The sequence below is a fragment of the Panthera onca genome, chromosome B4 (genome assembly GCF_046562875.1).
Source record: "Panthera onca isolate mPanOnc1 chromosome B4, mPanOnc1 haplotype 2, whole genome shotgun sequence".
In the NCBI taxonomy this organism is placed as follows: Eukaryota; Metazoa; Chordata; class Mammalia; order Carnivora; family Felidae; genus Panthera; species Panthera onca.
Window position 1 is genome coordinate 117,321,618 of NC_138345.1, and position 14,766 is coordinate 117,336,383.

Genomic DNA, 14,766 nt, shown 5'->3' on the forward strand with positions numbered 1-14,766 from the left:
AGACTTTTTAACGTTCATTGCCTTCACCAAAACAAACAGTATGAAACTCATCTTTATAGGCAAATTCCAACTTCATTTTTATTATCTAGTTTGCATGAGAGAAAAGTATGGGTGAATTGTCCTTCAATAGATTGTGACTTTAAATTTTGTATTCTCCAAGTTAATTTGAAGCTTTCCAGCTTCAATTGGGAACTTAAAAAGTGTAATTAAAAGAGGAAATGCGTTCAGGGTTTATAATTAAAATAGGTGCCAATGTTATTAGGCTGCAGGCTAGTTATTTAAAGAAAGGATTAATTAATTAGATTTTAGTTGTAAAAGAAGTAACTGAAAAAGTCTTACAGATTACTACTGGACTTTTCACAGACTAAAAAAAATTCTATCTTTTAACATGATACTCATATTGGGATTCTGCTCTTATCACCAAATCTAAATCCATCATCAGCTTTCTTCCCATTATATCAACAAAGGTCTTCCCTTGGATTCACGTATTCACTTTTCAGTGTATTAGAGAAGAGAAAAAATACCGTCAAAAAAGGGAAAAATTGTTAACAGTTACCAGCACTTTATTCCAGTAAGAGCTATCTGTGATGTCTTGGTTTAGGGGTCCCTCAAATCCCTTAGATTCTAGGACAAGGATTTGGGAGCAAGTAGTATATTTGGGAAGTGATATCAGGGAGAATGGTGAGTGTGTGGTAAGTTACATAGGGAAGGGAGGAGAACTATTGCAGAGAGTATTAATGAGTCACTGCGTGGACAATCAGGCCTTCAGAGACCAGGGAAAACAATCTTGCGCTCATTGGATTGGGTTACTCCCTGTACTTCCAGCCTCTCCTGAATACTCCTGTGGCCACAGAATGCCCTCAAGCAAAGGCATACAGGTGTTTGAAGTAGGATACTGTCCATCAGTGAGTAACCTATCCATAGAAGCTTCTGGTGTCTTCCAGATGACCCAGGGGATATGGGCATGGCATCAGTACTGGCATCTTTGAAAAAGGGCCTCTGTACCAAGAGGAATGCATTCTGCACAATGATACAACCATCTCCTGTGGCAAATAAATGGAATGTTTCCTAATGTGGCATTATATTTAGAGCCAAACATATTGACAGGTCATTCACAATAAAGGAAAAGAACCACAAAAAGAGTTATTCTAAAGAGTAATATGATTTTACCTCAAACTGGCAAAGATTTTTCTAAATGCTAATACTCATTCTAATACTCTTATGACCCAGCAGTTCTGTTCCCAGGAATCTATCCAAAGGGGATAGTGAGAAATACAGACAAAATAGTCACGCGTGTTATTTAAACTAGGGCTGAATGGTGAGATGGGGGTGGGAATGTGTCCCCCTGATGTCTAACAAAAGGAAAGGAGTTATTATGATGCATTCGTAGTGTAGAACATTACTTAGTTATTAGATTGAGGTTTACAAATGACTTAATGACATGGAAAAATAATTATGATGCAATGTTTAATGAAAAGGAATACAAATACATATATATATAATTTTTTTTATTTAAAAAAATTTTTTAATGTTTATTTATTTTTGAGACAGAGACAGAGCATGAGCAGGGGAGGGGCAGAGAGAGACACACACACAGAATCTGAAACGGGCTCCAGGCTCTGAGCTGTCAGCACAGAGCCCGACGCGGGGCTCGAACTCACGGACCGTGAGATCACGACCTGAGCCAAAGTCGGACGCTTAACCGACTGAGCCACCCAGGTGCCCCAATATAATTTTAAAATACATCAAAAAAATTGGTAGTAAAGACACCAAAATATTAACATTGACAAACTAAAAGAAGCTGACTTATGTGTGACTTTTTTACTTTCTTCTTTATTCTATACTCATCTCTCTGACTAGAACATGTATTGCTTTTATAATAAAAATTGCATTTAAAATACTTTTAGAACACATTAACAGTTTAATTTAAAAAAAACAATACTTTTGTGTCTAACGTTAGTGCTTTATATATTGACAGATATTTCAATCATTTGACTCAGGAAAACCTCTTACTAGTAAAGAAAATTTACAGGTAAGGATAACAATATTTTATAAATGTTGGATACTTCGTAAGGATAATTTTGAGTCATTTCAATCTATTTGGTAAGTATAACACTTGTTTTTGAAAATCTGCTATGTAATTAATATGCTTTTCTATTTCTAATAATGGGGTTGGGCCCAAGGTAGTATCGGACCCAGACTGCTCTGGCTTTCAAATTGAGCAAATATCATTTATTGCTTGTAAGTTTTAAATTATATATGTGTATTCATTTTGTTTATATAGCCCTGTCAAGTATCTAACTTTAATGTTTATCTTGATTACCTTGGTGGGAATAGCTGACTTTGATTATAAGAAAAGGATTTTGTGTGTTTTGCTGGTAGCCCACTTATTCATTTCTGCTTTTACTCACATCCTTTCTCCAGTCTGAGACTGCCTCTCAGTCAGTGGTTTTCTTCTTTCCATTTATTGAAGCATTTTTTAAAAATTATAAAAATAAAAAATTTTTATTGAGCTATAATCGACATATAACAATGCATAAATTTAAGATGTACAACACGTTGGTCTGATACTCTTATGTCCTGCAGTATGATTCCCACCATAGTGCTGGCTAATGGAAGGTTGTCATGTGACATTTTCATAAGCAACTCCTCTAACTTCCCAGTGCTCCTTGCAAACAGAGGACTGGACTCCCCATCCCAGCACGTCTGTTCTTGTCACTAATTGAATGATTGGGGTTTAAGCTTTTGATAACCTAGTAGCATTTAAATATCTTTTTGTTTGTTTCAAGTTTTTATTTAAATTCTAGCTAGTTAACATATAGTATAATATTAGTTTCAGGAGTAGAATTTAGTGATTCATCACTTACATACCATACCTAGTGCTCATCATAAGTGCCCTCCTTAATACCCATCGCCTATATCTCCCAACCCCCTACCCCTCCAGCAACCCTCAGTTTGTTCTCTGTAGTTACAAGTCTGTTTCAAGGTTTGCCTCTCTCTTTTTTCCCTCCATGTTCATCTGTTTTGTTTCTTAAATTCCGCATATTATTGAGATCATATGGTATTTGTCTTTCTCTGACTGACTTACTTCGCTTACCATAATATGCTCTAGCTCCATCCATGTTGTGTAGCATTTAAATATCTTGAAATCATTTTTTAAAATCTCAGGAGTATTGTCAGTCTGACCACTAGAAAGTGTTAGGGCAGAAGAGTAGTAGTGCAGCCATTGGTAAGGGGGCTACAGACCCCTAAAGGGTTCACACAACCAGGTGATAGTGCAGAGAGACAGCTGCATGTAGTTTTAATTTTTTTAAGTGCTAGGAAACAACATTCTGTTTCATTAAGTAAGCTATTTTTATTAAATAATGTTGAGAGTCATTTACGCATAATTGGTTTAGTTTTGTCTTCCATAACTTTGATAGGAAATATATCCTATCCTTTTATTAAATGTAATCTTACTACTTTCCCATTAGTGTTCGTGTTATTCCACAAACTTCACTTTTAATTATGCTTCAGATGATTCATTGTTTTCCCTTAAAATTTGTTTTGATTTATAAGCAACTTGCCTGAAATGAAAGAATTGGTATCAGGAAGATATGCACACATATTCATATTTTGCTTCAGTGTTCCAAGACCTTCAAAATTTAAGAATATTTCTTCCCAGTCATAAATTCCAAGGCATCCGAAAAACACTTCCCCAAAAGGAATGTCTGCCTGATCATTTCTTTTGAAACAAAAAGAGACTGACAGTATAATGGAAAACTGACTTCTATTAGCTAATTAATTAAAACAGAACTGATGATCTGCTGAAGACTCTTCAGATTACACTTTATATTTTCTGTGTGGAGGGAGAGAAAGGAGTAGTAAATAGCATTACTAATTACGCTTCTTTTGATCCTCAAGTGTTTGTGTGTAATTGTCAAGACTCATTAAGATGCTATTTGCTATGGAGAAAAAAGAGAAGAGAAACCTTCTCCTCTGCTCTACACCCACAACCAATCTGAAGTTTCTTCCCTAGATAGAGAATGCCAACCATGTTCCTTGCACACTGTTTGTCGCACGCTCGGGCTCGGCACTGTTCCATGTCTGGCTCTTCTGCATGTATTGATTTTCAGCCTTTAGAAGATGTTAGGATGGGAGAATGAACAACAGATCTCTCCACTGCCACTATTGCCTCAGACTCTCCCAAACACTGAGGTTTTTTCTTTGTAATTCATATAAGGCAAATAGTTTCCCTCTTTTCTAGAATATATAGCCCCAGCACCTGAGATTATTAATCAACAAATATTATTAATTCAACAATTTTTAATAAGAGTCTGTTGTGTGCAAGGCACTCTTCTGGTGTTGTCAAATAAATACATTAGTCAGTCAGCAACAGACAAACTCCCAAGTCATCAGGAAGCTTGTATTTTAGGGGAAAAAAACTAATAAGAAACAAGATGTATAAGTAAACATTATACTTAAGTAAATTATATGGTAAGTTAGAAGGTGATCCATGCTAGGGAGAAAATAAACCCAGCAGCACATAAAGGGGATTGGGATCATGGGACTAGGTTAGGGAGTTGTAATTTTAAATGGGGTAATCAGGTTAGTCCTCACTGAGGAAACATTTGTGAACAGGTAAAGGTACAAGTTTAGGACATCTGGAAAAAGAGCCATCTAGGAAGAGGGTACAATGAATGCAAAGGCATTAGGGCAGGGTTGCCTAGCTTGGTGGCGGACATCTTTGTCAGTGTGACCAGAGCCGTGTGAATGATGGGGAAGCAGTAGGAAACAGCATCAGAGAGGTAATGGGGCCAGTTTGAGAAGGGCCTTATTGGGCCTTTGTAACTTTGCTTCTTCCTCTGAACAAAATGGGGAGCCACTGGAAGGTTTAGAGCGGGGCTGTGGCCTAATCTACCTGTTTTAGCTGATCTGTTGAGCCTACTGCGTGCTAACTACTGTTCCAGTGCTGTCAACCTCAGTCATATTTTAGTGTGTGTGTGTGTGTGTGTGTGTGTGTGTGTGTGTGTGTGGTTGTAAGGTAACTAGGAATACAGTTTTGGACATATTGAGTTTGAGGTATCTCTTAAATATCCAAATGGACTATTTGAGTCAGAAGCTGATTTGACTTCAGAAGAGAGATTGGAGCTGGAGAGAAAATTGCAGGATTTCATCTGCATTTAGATGAAACTAAAACCATGAGTCTGTTTCAGATAATCTAAGGGGAGTGAGTAAAGAGAGGGAAAAGGACAAAGACGTGGGACACTCCAATGCTGAAAATACAGGAGGGGTGACTGGGTGGCTCAGCTGGGTTAAGCCTCTGACTCTTGATTTCGACTTAAGTCATCTCATGGTTGTGAGTTCGAGCCCCATGTTGAGCTACATGCTGACAGTGCTGAGCCTGCTTCAGATTCTCTCTCTCTCTCTCTCTCTCTGATCCTCCCCCCCTCTCTGCCCCTTCCCCCCCCCTCTCTCTCTCTCTGCCCCTCCGCTCTCTCTCGCGCTCTCTCTCTCTGCCTCTCTCAAAATAAATAAATGAACTTAAAAAAATATGGGAAAAGAAGAGGAACCAACAAAGACTGAAAAGGAATGACCAACAGTATAGGAAAGAAACCAAGAGAATGTGGTGACTTCTAAGAGAAGTCACTTCTCTTCTAAGCTAAGAGAAACATTTTCAAAAGAGGAAGTGATTCGGATGCCTGAGTGGCTCAGTCAGTTAAGTGTCTGACTTCAGCTCAGGTCATGATATTGTGGTTCATGAGTTCAATCCCCACATCAGGCTCTCTGCTGACAGCTCAGAGTCTGGAGCCTGCTTTGGATTCTGTGTCTCTGTCTCTCTCTAACCCTTCCCCTGCTCGCACTCTCTCTCTTCCTCTCAAAAATAAATAAACATTAAAAACAATTTTTTAAAAAGGAAGTGATTAGTAGTGCCATATTTTGCAGATGAATCAAGCACCATAAATCACTAAGTCAAAAACATGGATCTTTTTTTCACATTTAATAGCTCTGAAATTAGAATGCATTTTATGGTTGAGGGCATGTGACAATTTAAGTGGTATATAAGATAATGATGTCTTAGATTAAAAGTAACATGGCATATGAGGACTAAGAATGGAACACTGGTTTAAGGCAAGTGTAGGCCACTGGTGACCTTGGCCAAAGAGTTTCGGTGTAGGAGAGGAGTGGGTTTAAAAGCAAATGAAAGGAAAAAATAAATAAATAATAGCAAATGAAAGGAGAGAAATTGGAATATTGACAATTCTTTAGATCATTGCTCTAAAGGAGAGTGAGAATTTGGACAGTAGCTGGAAAGGGTAGTCAGGGCATAAACAGTTTTTGTTTTTTAAGATGGAGGAGAAGACAGTATGGCTATGTGCTGATAAGAATGTCTGTGGCAAGAGGACATTTATGATGTAAGAGAGAATGGCTGAGTAGACCAATGCAGAAAGGATCAGTGGCCTAAGTGGCAGGATGCTTGGGTAGGTGGGAGAAATGGAGCTATAGGGTCTATATACACTACTTTGGCCGCCTCAGTTTTCTCTGTTAAGTAGAGGAAGCGAGGTCATTAGCTGGCAGGAACATTGGGGAGGAAGGGTTAGAATTTAGAAGCAAAAAGAGCACGAAATTGGTTGTCTAGGAGAGAAGGAGTGTGAATGTACTAGGAAAATGTAGGACGATGACCAGGCAGCACTGAGGTTTGGTCAGGAACTTCAAGTGGGACCACTTAGACTGCATGATTTTCTTCAACCTTCTTCCGCAGCAGGGTGCACACCTAAAGAAGGTTCAACACTGGATTTTGCCAGGGCTGTGGTTGTGCCAAGGAAGTATATATGCAAAGGAGAGGGCCAGGGAATTGAGGGTGTACATGGGTGAGATCTAATGACTGAGCACGGAATCTAAACTGGGTGGGTAGCATGCTTGTGTACCCATTCTCCTGCTCCTGTCCCAGTACCTCTAATTCACTCATGCTAAAGCAGAGCAGACAAGTGTGCCTGGCTGATGAACTCTTGTGGGTTCTCTGTTTTAATGAGATGTCCGCTCCCTTGCTCTCAGCACCAGGTTTACTCTCTTTCTGTGGCAGGGCTGGGCTATTGAGGCACAGATCACAAACCGGTGGGGAAAGGCAGAAGCACTCAGAACTGCTGGGGTACATCTGACAGTATACATCTCTTGCAATAGACCTGCCATGTATGGTAGGTACCTCATGTCTATAGTGTATTCCTTCATCCAACACCAAATGAGGAATGCAAAAAGGGATGAAAACTAATAATATCTGAAAACAATACTTTACTGATTTGCCTTTTTTTTGTTTCATTTTTTAAGGCACTTGATGAATTAATAAGTAAAGGATTGCCTCTAATTCTGGTTACAGTTGGCCAACCACATCTCCTAAATAAGTTTTCTTTCATTAAAGCCTACTTTTTAATAAGTGTGGCTGCAACAATAAATTGTGTCCCAGAAAATTCAATGAAAACAATCTACCATGGACTTGTTTCTGAGAAGAGTAGAGCAAACTTTCAAAACTTGAAAGGTAATCTTTTGTTTCATTTTTGACTTCTCTTTCTCCTCTTTCCCCAGCTATTCCCACTCCACTCCCAATAATCCATATGAACAATCTAGTTTACATTCTTCCATATTGTTCTCTAAGCACACTTAATGACACACATATGTGCCTATGTTAGGTATATGCATATCCATTTCTGTCCACATATATCAGTATTCATACACTTTTTCATATATATACATACAAAATAGGATTCATCATTTATTTATAAAATGATATATTTTACATTTTTCTGCATCTTATGTTTTTTATGCATAAAAGCTTCACTAAAACCACTTTAAGGCAACTGCTTTATTTGTTCTGCTATTCTGGTTGTGCCGTGTTCTATGCTGAATATCTCACGGCTTGTTCAACCATCCCACTATTGCTGCACATTCACTTTGTTTCTAGGAATAGGGCTGAAGTGCTGCATATTCTTATCATATAGTATGTATTTCTATGGGATGAGATACCCATGGATAGGATTTATAGGTCATAGGTAAGTATTTCTCAACTGTATTGGATATTGCCCTAAGATTAATTGTTTTTCACTGTTAAGTTTGGTGTTAACTGGATTCTTCATTGATGTTCTTTATCAGGTGAGGAACTGTCCTTTTTATTCATGGTTTGTTGAGTGATTTTGTCATAAAAAGGTGCTGGATTTTATTAGGTGCTTTTCCTGCATCTATTAAGATGCTTCCATGTTTTTTGGTTTTTATTCCATTGATACGGTTTACAACATTAATTGATTTTTGAGTGTTTAAGCCAACCTTGCATTCTTGGGCTATCTCGCATTTAGTCATGGTGTATAAATTCCTTTTATATGTTGTTGGATTCTGTTTGCTAGTATTTTGTTGAACGTTTTTATATCCTTATTCATAATAAGTATGGTTCTGTAGTTTTCATTTCTTGAAGTATCTTTGTCCTGTTTGGATATCAGAGTAATATTGACTGTTTTAAAATGTAACTTTTATTATTATTCAGGTATGATGAGGTCAACAGATAAGAGGATGGTGGCCATTAAAAACAGAGTTTGTTGGGGCGCCTGGGTGGCGCAGTCGGTTAAGCGTCCGACTTCAGCCAGGTCACGATCTCACGGTCCGTGAGTTCGAGCCCCGCGTCAGGCTCTGGGCTGATGGCTCGGAGCCTGGAGCCTGTTTCCGATTCTGTGTCTCCCTCTCTCTCTGCCCCTCCCCCGTTCATGCTCTGTCTCTCTCTGTCCCAAAAATAAATAAAAAACGTTGAAAAAAAAAATTAAAAAAAAAAAAAAACAGAGTTTGTTATTCAGTTTTCCAGGAGGAGGAGCAGGTCATTATCTGGGAGGGGCCACACAGAGAATCACCAAAGTCACTCAGAGGCAGAGAGAGCAGGAGGACAATGTGGATCACACTCTTCCTAGGATCTCTCATGTTCTGAAATGCATCCCAGCGTTCTTCCATGCCAATCTCCAGGCATTTATTTTTGATCTTTGTCTCTCTCTCACTTTCTCTTTTAGGGGAGAAAACCCAGCCCCAGATCTTTCTGCTGGGTCTTTCCCAATTCTCAAGCCCTCTTTCATACTCAGCTGACCGTTTGCCCCAGAGCCCCTTAATTTAGGAGAAGAGCCAAGTAGGTAGTAGTTGGAAGAAGAAGGAAGTCAGATGTGTTCAATTCCATGCTATTTTGGACTTCCTCTTACCCCTTGACAAACTTAGTCTCCTTAGGTGGGTATTTTTTGCAGGAATTCCTAGTCAAATAATGATTTGTGGGGGTTTCCCCCCTCTCCTCTGTAGTCTAGAAGTTCAGTTTTACTAGAGCAGGCAGAGTCTGTGATCTAAATTATTTCGGTTCCTCCTGCTCAGAATGACAGGCTTTGGATTGTGGGTTTTTGAGATACTTGAGAATTGTGGATTTTGATGTTCTAAATACTCTCACTCTCTGCTCTTAGTGTGAGGGGCTTATGCAAATCAGTAGAACTACTGACATTTCCAAGGAGATCTTATTGAAATATTATAAATATCTGGGAGACCCAAAATACCTTGGGGACCTTAAGGCGTCCTATGATCCCAGAGGAGGAACCATTACTCTATATCAGTAGCCAATAATTTAAAGAACATCACCAAGAAACCTCAAGATCCTTTCAGAATTATCTGATTTGTTGTCAAAATCATCCTCAGCCTTTGAATATATGATATTTAAGGACCATTTGATAGAACAATGTGTTTCTAATTATCATGGTGGGTTTTTTTAAATATGAAATTTATGGATAGTTTCCCAACTAATGATGAGTTTTATAAACTAGAATAAATATTTAAACTAACCACAGATATTCTTGGTTCTTCAAAAATTTTGTGTCTTTATAGAATTATGTTTAAAGGACGAGGGAATCTCATTTGGTCAGTTTGCAAAAATTAAAGATGACTTCACACTTAGCACAATAAAGGTAAGTTTGGAAATTTTTTCAAATCATATGAAATTGGTTACCAAAATGTCCACTATGAGGCCCTGGATAGGCTCACTTTCAGGGTTGTGTTTGCTCTTGGGAGACTGAGTAGCTTTTCTTGCATAAGCATGGATTGGGGCCAGAGACAGAGTCTACTCCTCGTGAGAAAATTAGATGCCCAGAGATTGTCAGACTTTGACTTTACAAATATGATTAAGGCACTGTGGAAAATATGATTCATTATTTGATGGGATTGGAGTATTCCATTCCCTGTTTCTCATTTCCTAATAATAATAGTGATGACAACAGCAACACAAACAGCTACCATTTATTCAGTGCTTACTACGTGACAGGCACTTTGCATGATTAATTTGTACAACTCTGGGATGTAGGTATTAATCATTTTTGAACTATGTTGTGCTGAACCGTGAGAAAATTGAGGCTTAGGCAGAAAAAAATTCCCTAATGTCATGCATCTAATGAAATGCAGATCGCGTTCTTAGCCATTATACTAAGTTGCCCTAGTAGTCCTTGTATAATGTGTACCACTCTGTACAAACAAGTTTTCAGAGACCTGTTTTTTGAAGGATTGGTTGGCCCTTTTCTCCTTTGCCATGCTGGGTTGGTATTTACTATTGATTGTCTGCTATAAAATCTCATTATCTTCACATTACCAGTTAGGTGATCATAGCGTAACTTGAAATACAGTCAATCCTCATTATTCACAGATTCAGTATTTGCTAACTAGCCTATCTGCTAAAATTTATTTGTAACTCCAAAATCAATACTCACGGCTCTTTTTTGTGGTCATTTGTGAACATCACAGAGCATAGAAAAATTTCAGTTGCCCAACACACACTCATACATTCCTAGCTGCGCTGGACAAGGCAATTCTCTGACTTTTTGTTTCCACTCTCATACTGTAAATAAGAGTCCTTTCCATGGTCTATGCATCGCCATGTTTTTTGCATTTTTGTGCTTTTTATTGGTGATTTCACTATTTGAAATGGCCCCTAAGTGTAGCACTGAAATGCTGTTTATTATTCCTAAGAATACTAAATTCCTAAGAAGGCTGTGATGTGCTTTGTGACTAAATGCATAATCCACGCTTATGCAATAAAAGCTTTAGTCAGGCATGAGTTTTAGAGCTAGTAGCTATGAGTTCAAGGTTAATGACTTTACAGTATATATTAAATAATGTGTCTTTAAATATAAACGCACATTAAACAAAGTTATATGTAGATGGCAAAAATATCGTGACCAGAGGCCAGCAGGAACTTATTCCTGTATTTCCTCTATGAGCAATGCTTCAGTGTTTGCTAATTTAGTGTTTGTAGCAACTTTATGGAACAGTTTAAGTACTATGAATAATGAGCGCTGGCTGAGCACACAATAGAGGGTAACTGTTGTACATGCTTACTCTTGCCATTTCTCTCCTTTTTTTTTTTCTGTTGCCTTTTTCCTGTTCACTGAGCTCTCCTCTGAGGATTATGTGCAAATTTCCTATTTGGTCTTCCGTTCAAGGTTACTTTCTTAGTACATGAAAAACACCTGATAAATAGGAATGAGATATTATTTGTATTATCTCTAAACTTACGTGATTGTGTGGTATTCTTTCTTTAGTCAGCTTTACTGACAGAAGCTGAGGACAGGCTAAACTTCCTTGTGTCAGAGATGGAGCATCCAGGCCACAAGGACCTGTCCCAGTGTTCTGCTGGTGAGTTGGAGATTGTGGTAGAGGCCAGGCTTCAGCTGGCTGCAATTGCCCTGCAAAGACACCGGGCCGCATACAGGTGAGTCTCTTCAAGCACAGAGGAGAATTTCTTCCTCACCCTAATTTGTCAAATATACCTAGACTGTGTGTAAGTTTTATAAATTCCAATATTAATAGGGCATGCTTGTGTTTTATTATTCAGGGGAGTTTCATATATTATTACACTTAAGACTACAGTTCTAAACAAAGCAATTACTTTATTAAAGCATAAGCTAGGATGTTTTTCTTTAAAGTTTATTTATTTATTTTGAAAAGGGGGAGGGACAGAGAGAGAGAGAGAGAGAGAGAGAGAGAGAGAGAGAATCCCTAGCAGGCTCTGTGCATTCAGTGCAGAGCCCAATGAGGGGCTCAAACTCACGAACCGTGAGATCATGACCTGAGCCTAAATCAAGAGTTGGATGCTCAACTACCTGTGCCATCCAGGAGCCCCTAGGATGTTTTACATCATGTAAAGAATGAACAAATTAACAGAGCTTTGCTTGTGTATTTATTTATGTTTTTATTTTTAAAACTTTAATTCCAGTAGAGTTAATATTAAAAACAAGCTCTATTATTGAAGAGTAACATTTTCTGAACTATGTTTTGCTGAACCACTTAAGAAACTGTTTTAAGTGGATAATTATTTAAATATGATACAACTGTTAGTATCAGACCTTTCATTTCACCTGTTCATTGATTCATTCATTAACCCAACCAGTATCCATTAACCACTGCATTGTTCGGCTCTTATCTAGACACTGAGGATACAGAGGGGAATGGAAATAGTTTCCGTATCCGTATGCTGAAAGATATATAAACAAGTAAGTGGGATAGTGAAACCACACGGACCTATATTTTCAAAACCTTCTCATATCATTTGCAATAAATAGCTCTATGATGAGGCCCTGTGACATTTCAGTAATGATTCTTTGAATAATGCACAGACTTAATATCTTCCATTCATTAGTTACATTCAAAAAATAATTTGGGGGCACCTACAATATGCTAGTCATGGTTCTTAGTTTTTGAGAGAAATCAATATCCCAGTACTGATAGACACTCATAGTACTGATAGATACTGTTAGATAGTACTGATAGATACAATTCAACAATATTGAAAACAGGCCTATCCTCAGTGGAGCTTACAATAGATAATAAATAGGCTGACAGTAAACTGTAAACATAGTAAATGAGTAAAGTGTATAGTGTGGTCAAAAGTGATACGTGTTATGGAGATACCAGGAGTAGAGGCAGGGGGAGGTGGAGGGCTATCATTGTAAAATGGTGTGGTCATAATAAAGAGTATGACTACGTTTGATGTTTGATGGCTGACAGCTTTCAAGCCCCACCGCTCCCCCCTTCTCCTGCCCCACATCTGGGCAGGCAGATAAGAAAACCCAGACGCTTTCTTAGGTAGAGCTGTGAGAAAAAAGAGAAGCCCACCTATGGCTTCTGCAAAGGGAAAATCAATTCAGCGGAAATTTCCCTTTGCTTTGATGGGAAACACATAATCGTCTCATCAGTGTGAGCCTTGACCAAAAGCCATGCCATGATTAACCACATCTAAATTTGATTTTATGCTAGAGCAGTATAGATTTTTGGAAATTTATAATTTTTGTGGTTTCTAAACAGTGATGAAAATCCGTCTAGTCCATTTTGGAGCAGTGATCCTCAAAATGTGGTTTCCAGATTTCTAGGGGGTGATTCCAAGACCCTTTCAGGAGGTCTGTAAGGTCAGAACTATTTTTACAACAAGGCTAAGATGTCATTCATCATCTTCATCGTGTTCTTATTTTCACTGACGCTTCAAGAGCAATGATAGGAAAACTTCTGGCCTCTTGCTGTGAATCACAGCAGTGGCCCCAAACAGTATTACTAGTGGCCATTACACTCCTTACTGCATTGTGCTTGCAGTTAAAAAAAATGAAATAAAATAAAAATCCAGTTAATGCTTTTGATGAACCAGTAAAACCTATTACATTTCTAAATCTCCATCCTTGAATATATTTTTAATATTCTGTGGGAATATTAAATGGGAAATACTCCTAAAGCATCTTTGCTGCATATCAAAGTCTGGTGGTTGTCTTGGGGAAGAACACATATGTGATTAAATGAGAGCTAAACAAGCAGTTATTTTCACAGAACACCATTTTTATTTGAAAAGGCAACTGACAAACTGGTTTTTCAGACTTGGGTGTTTGACAGGCATTTTATTGAAAATGAGCAAAATGAACATGCCACTTCTAAGGCAAACAACTAATAGTATCTGTTGCTAATGATAAAATCTGAACTTTTTCAGGGAAATTAGAATTTTGGAAAATTTCTATTTGTTACCATGAGCTTGACAGTTTTCTAATGCTTACATAGTTCTGATGAGATTGGGAGTCATTAATATTAACAAGCGTCATTTTTTTTTAAACTGTATAATGAAATGTTTCAACATTAAGGGGATTTGCATAACTCAGGGAGTTGTTATATTCCAAATCACCAGTGGATATTGTTCCAAAATCCTGGTTAACAAGATAGACCAATAGGTTTTAATGTACCAGAGTAGGAAATAGCATCAGTGTGTGGTATTAGCTTTCACATTGCAAGAAACTTTTAAGAAACTATCACTTGTCACATTTTGGTGTAGTATCAAAGAATATTCACAATTGTTTTAAGAGAATATAATACTCTTTCTATTTTGAACAACTACCTCTGTGAGACCTAGTCTTCTTCATATACTTCAACCAAAACAGTATGTCATAACTTGAGGCGCCTGGGCGGCTCAGTTGGCTAAGCATCTGATTTCGGCTCAAGTTGTGATCTCACAGTTCATGAGTTTGGGCCCTGCCTCGGTGGGGAGGAACCAGCTTCCCATCCTCTGTCCCCTTTGTTATCTTCCCCTCCCCCACTTGTTCCCTCTCTCTCTCTCTCAAAAATAAACATTAAAAAAACCCACCAATATGTCATAGCAGACAAAAGAAGGAGATATGAAAGTCTTCTATTAGGTAGATTTTCTCTTATTAAGCCAGACATTAAAGAGATTTTCAAAAATACAAAATAATAGCATTCTTCTTGCTA

The 14,766-nt window shown here is 38.0% G+C and overlaps 1 protein-coding gene across 4 annotated transcripts in view; it reads left to right on the plus strand.

Moving 5' to 3' along the window:
* CFAP54 (cilia and flagella associated protein 54) overlaps window positions 1-14,766 on the plus strand; it is a 295,014-nt gene that overhangs the window by 190,397 nt on the left and 89,851 nt on the right. For all 4 annotated transcript variants that reach the window (XR_013556674.2, XM_078449575.2, XM_078449576.2 and 1 more), the window contains 4 exons: window positions 1,979-2,032; window positions 7,306-7,513; window positions 9,868-9,947; window positions 11,571-11,740. Coding sequence is in view for 3 of the 4 variants with exons in the window: in XM_078449575.2 (XP_078305701.2) it covers window positions 1,979-2,032; window positions 7,306-7,513; window positions 9,868-9,947; window positions 11,571-11,740 (512 nt within the window). In the remaining variant the exon portion in view is untranslated. The remainder of the gene's footprint in view (window positions 1-1,978; window positions 2,033-7,305; window positions 7,514-9,867; window positions 9,948-11,570; window positions 11,741-14,766) is intronic.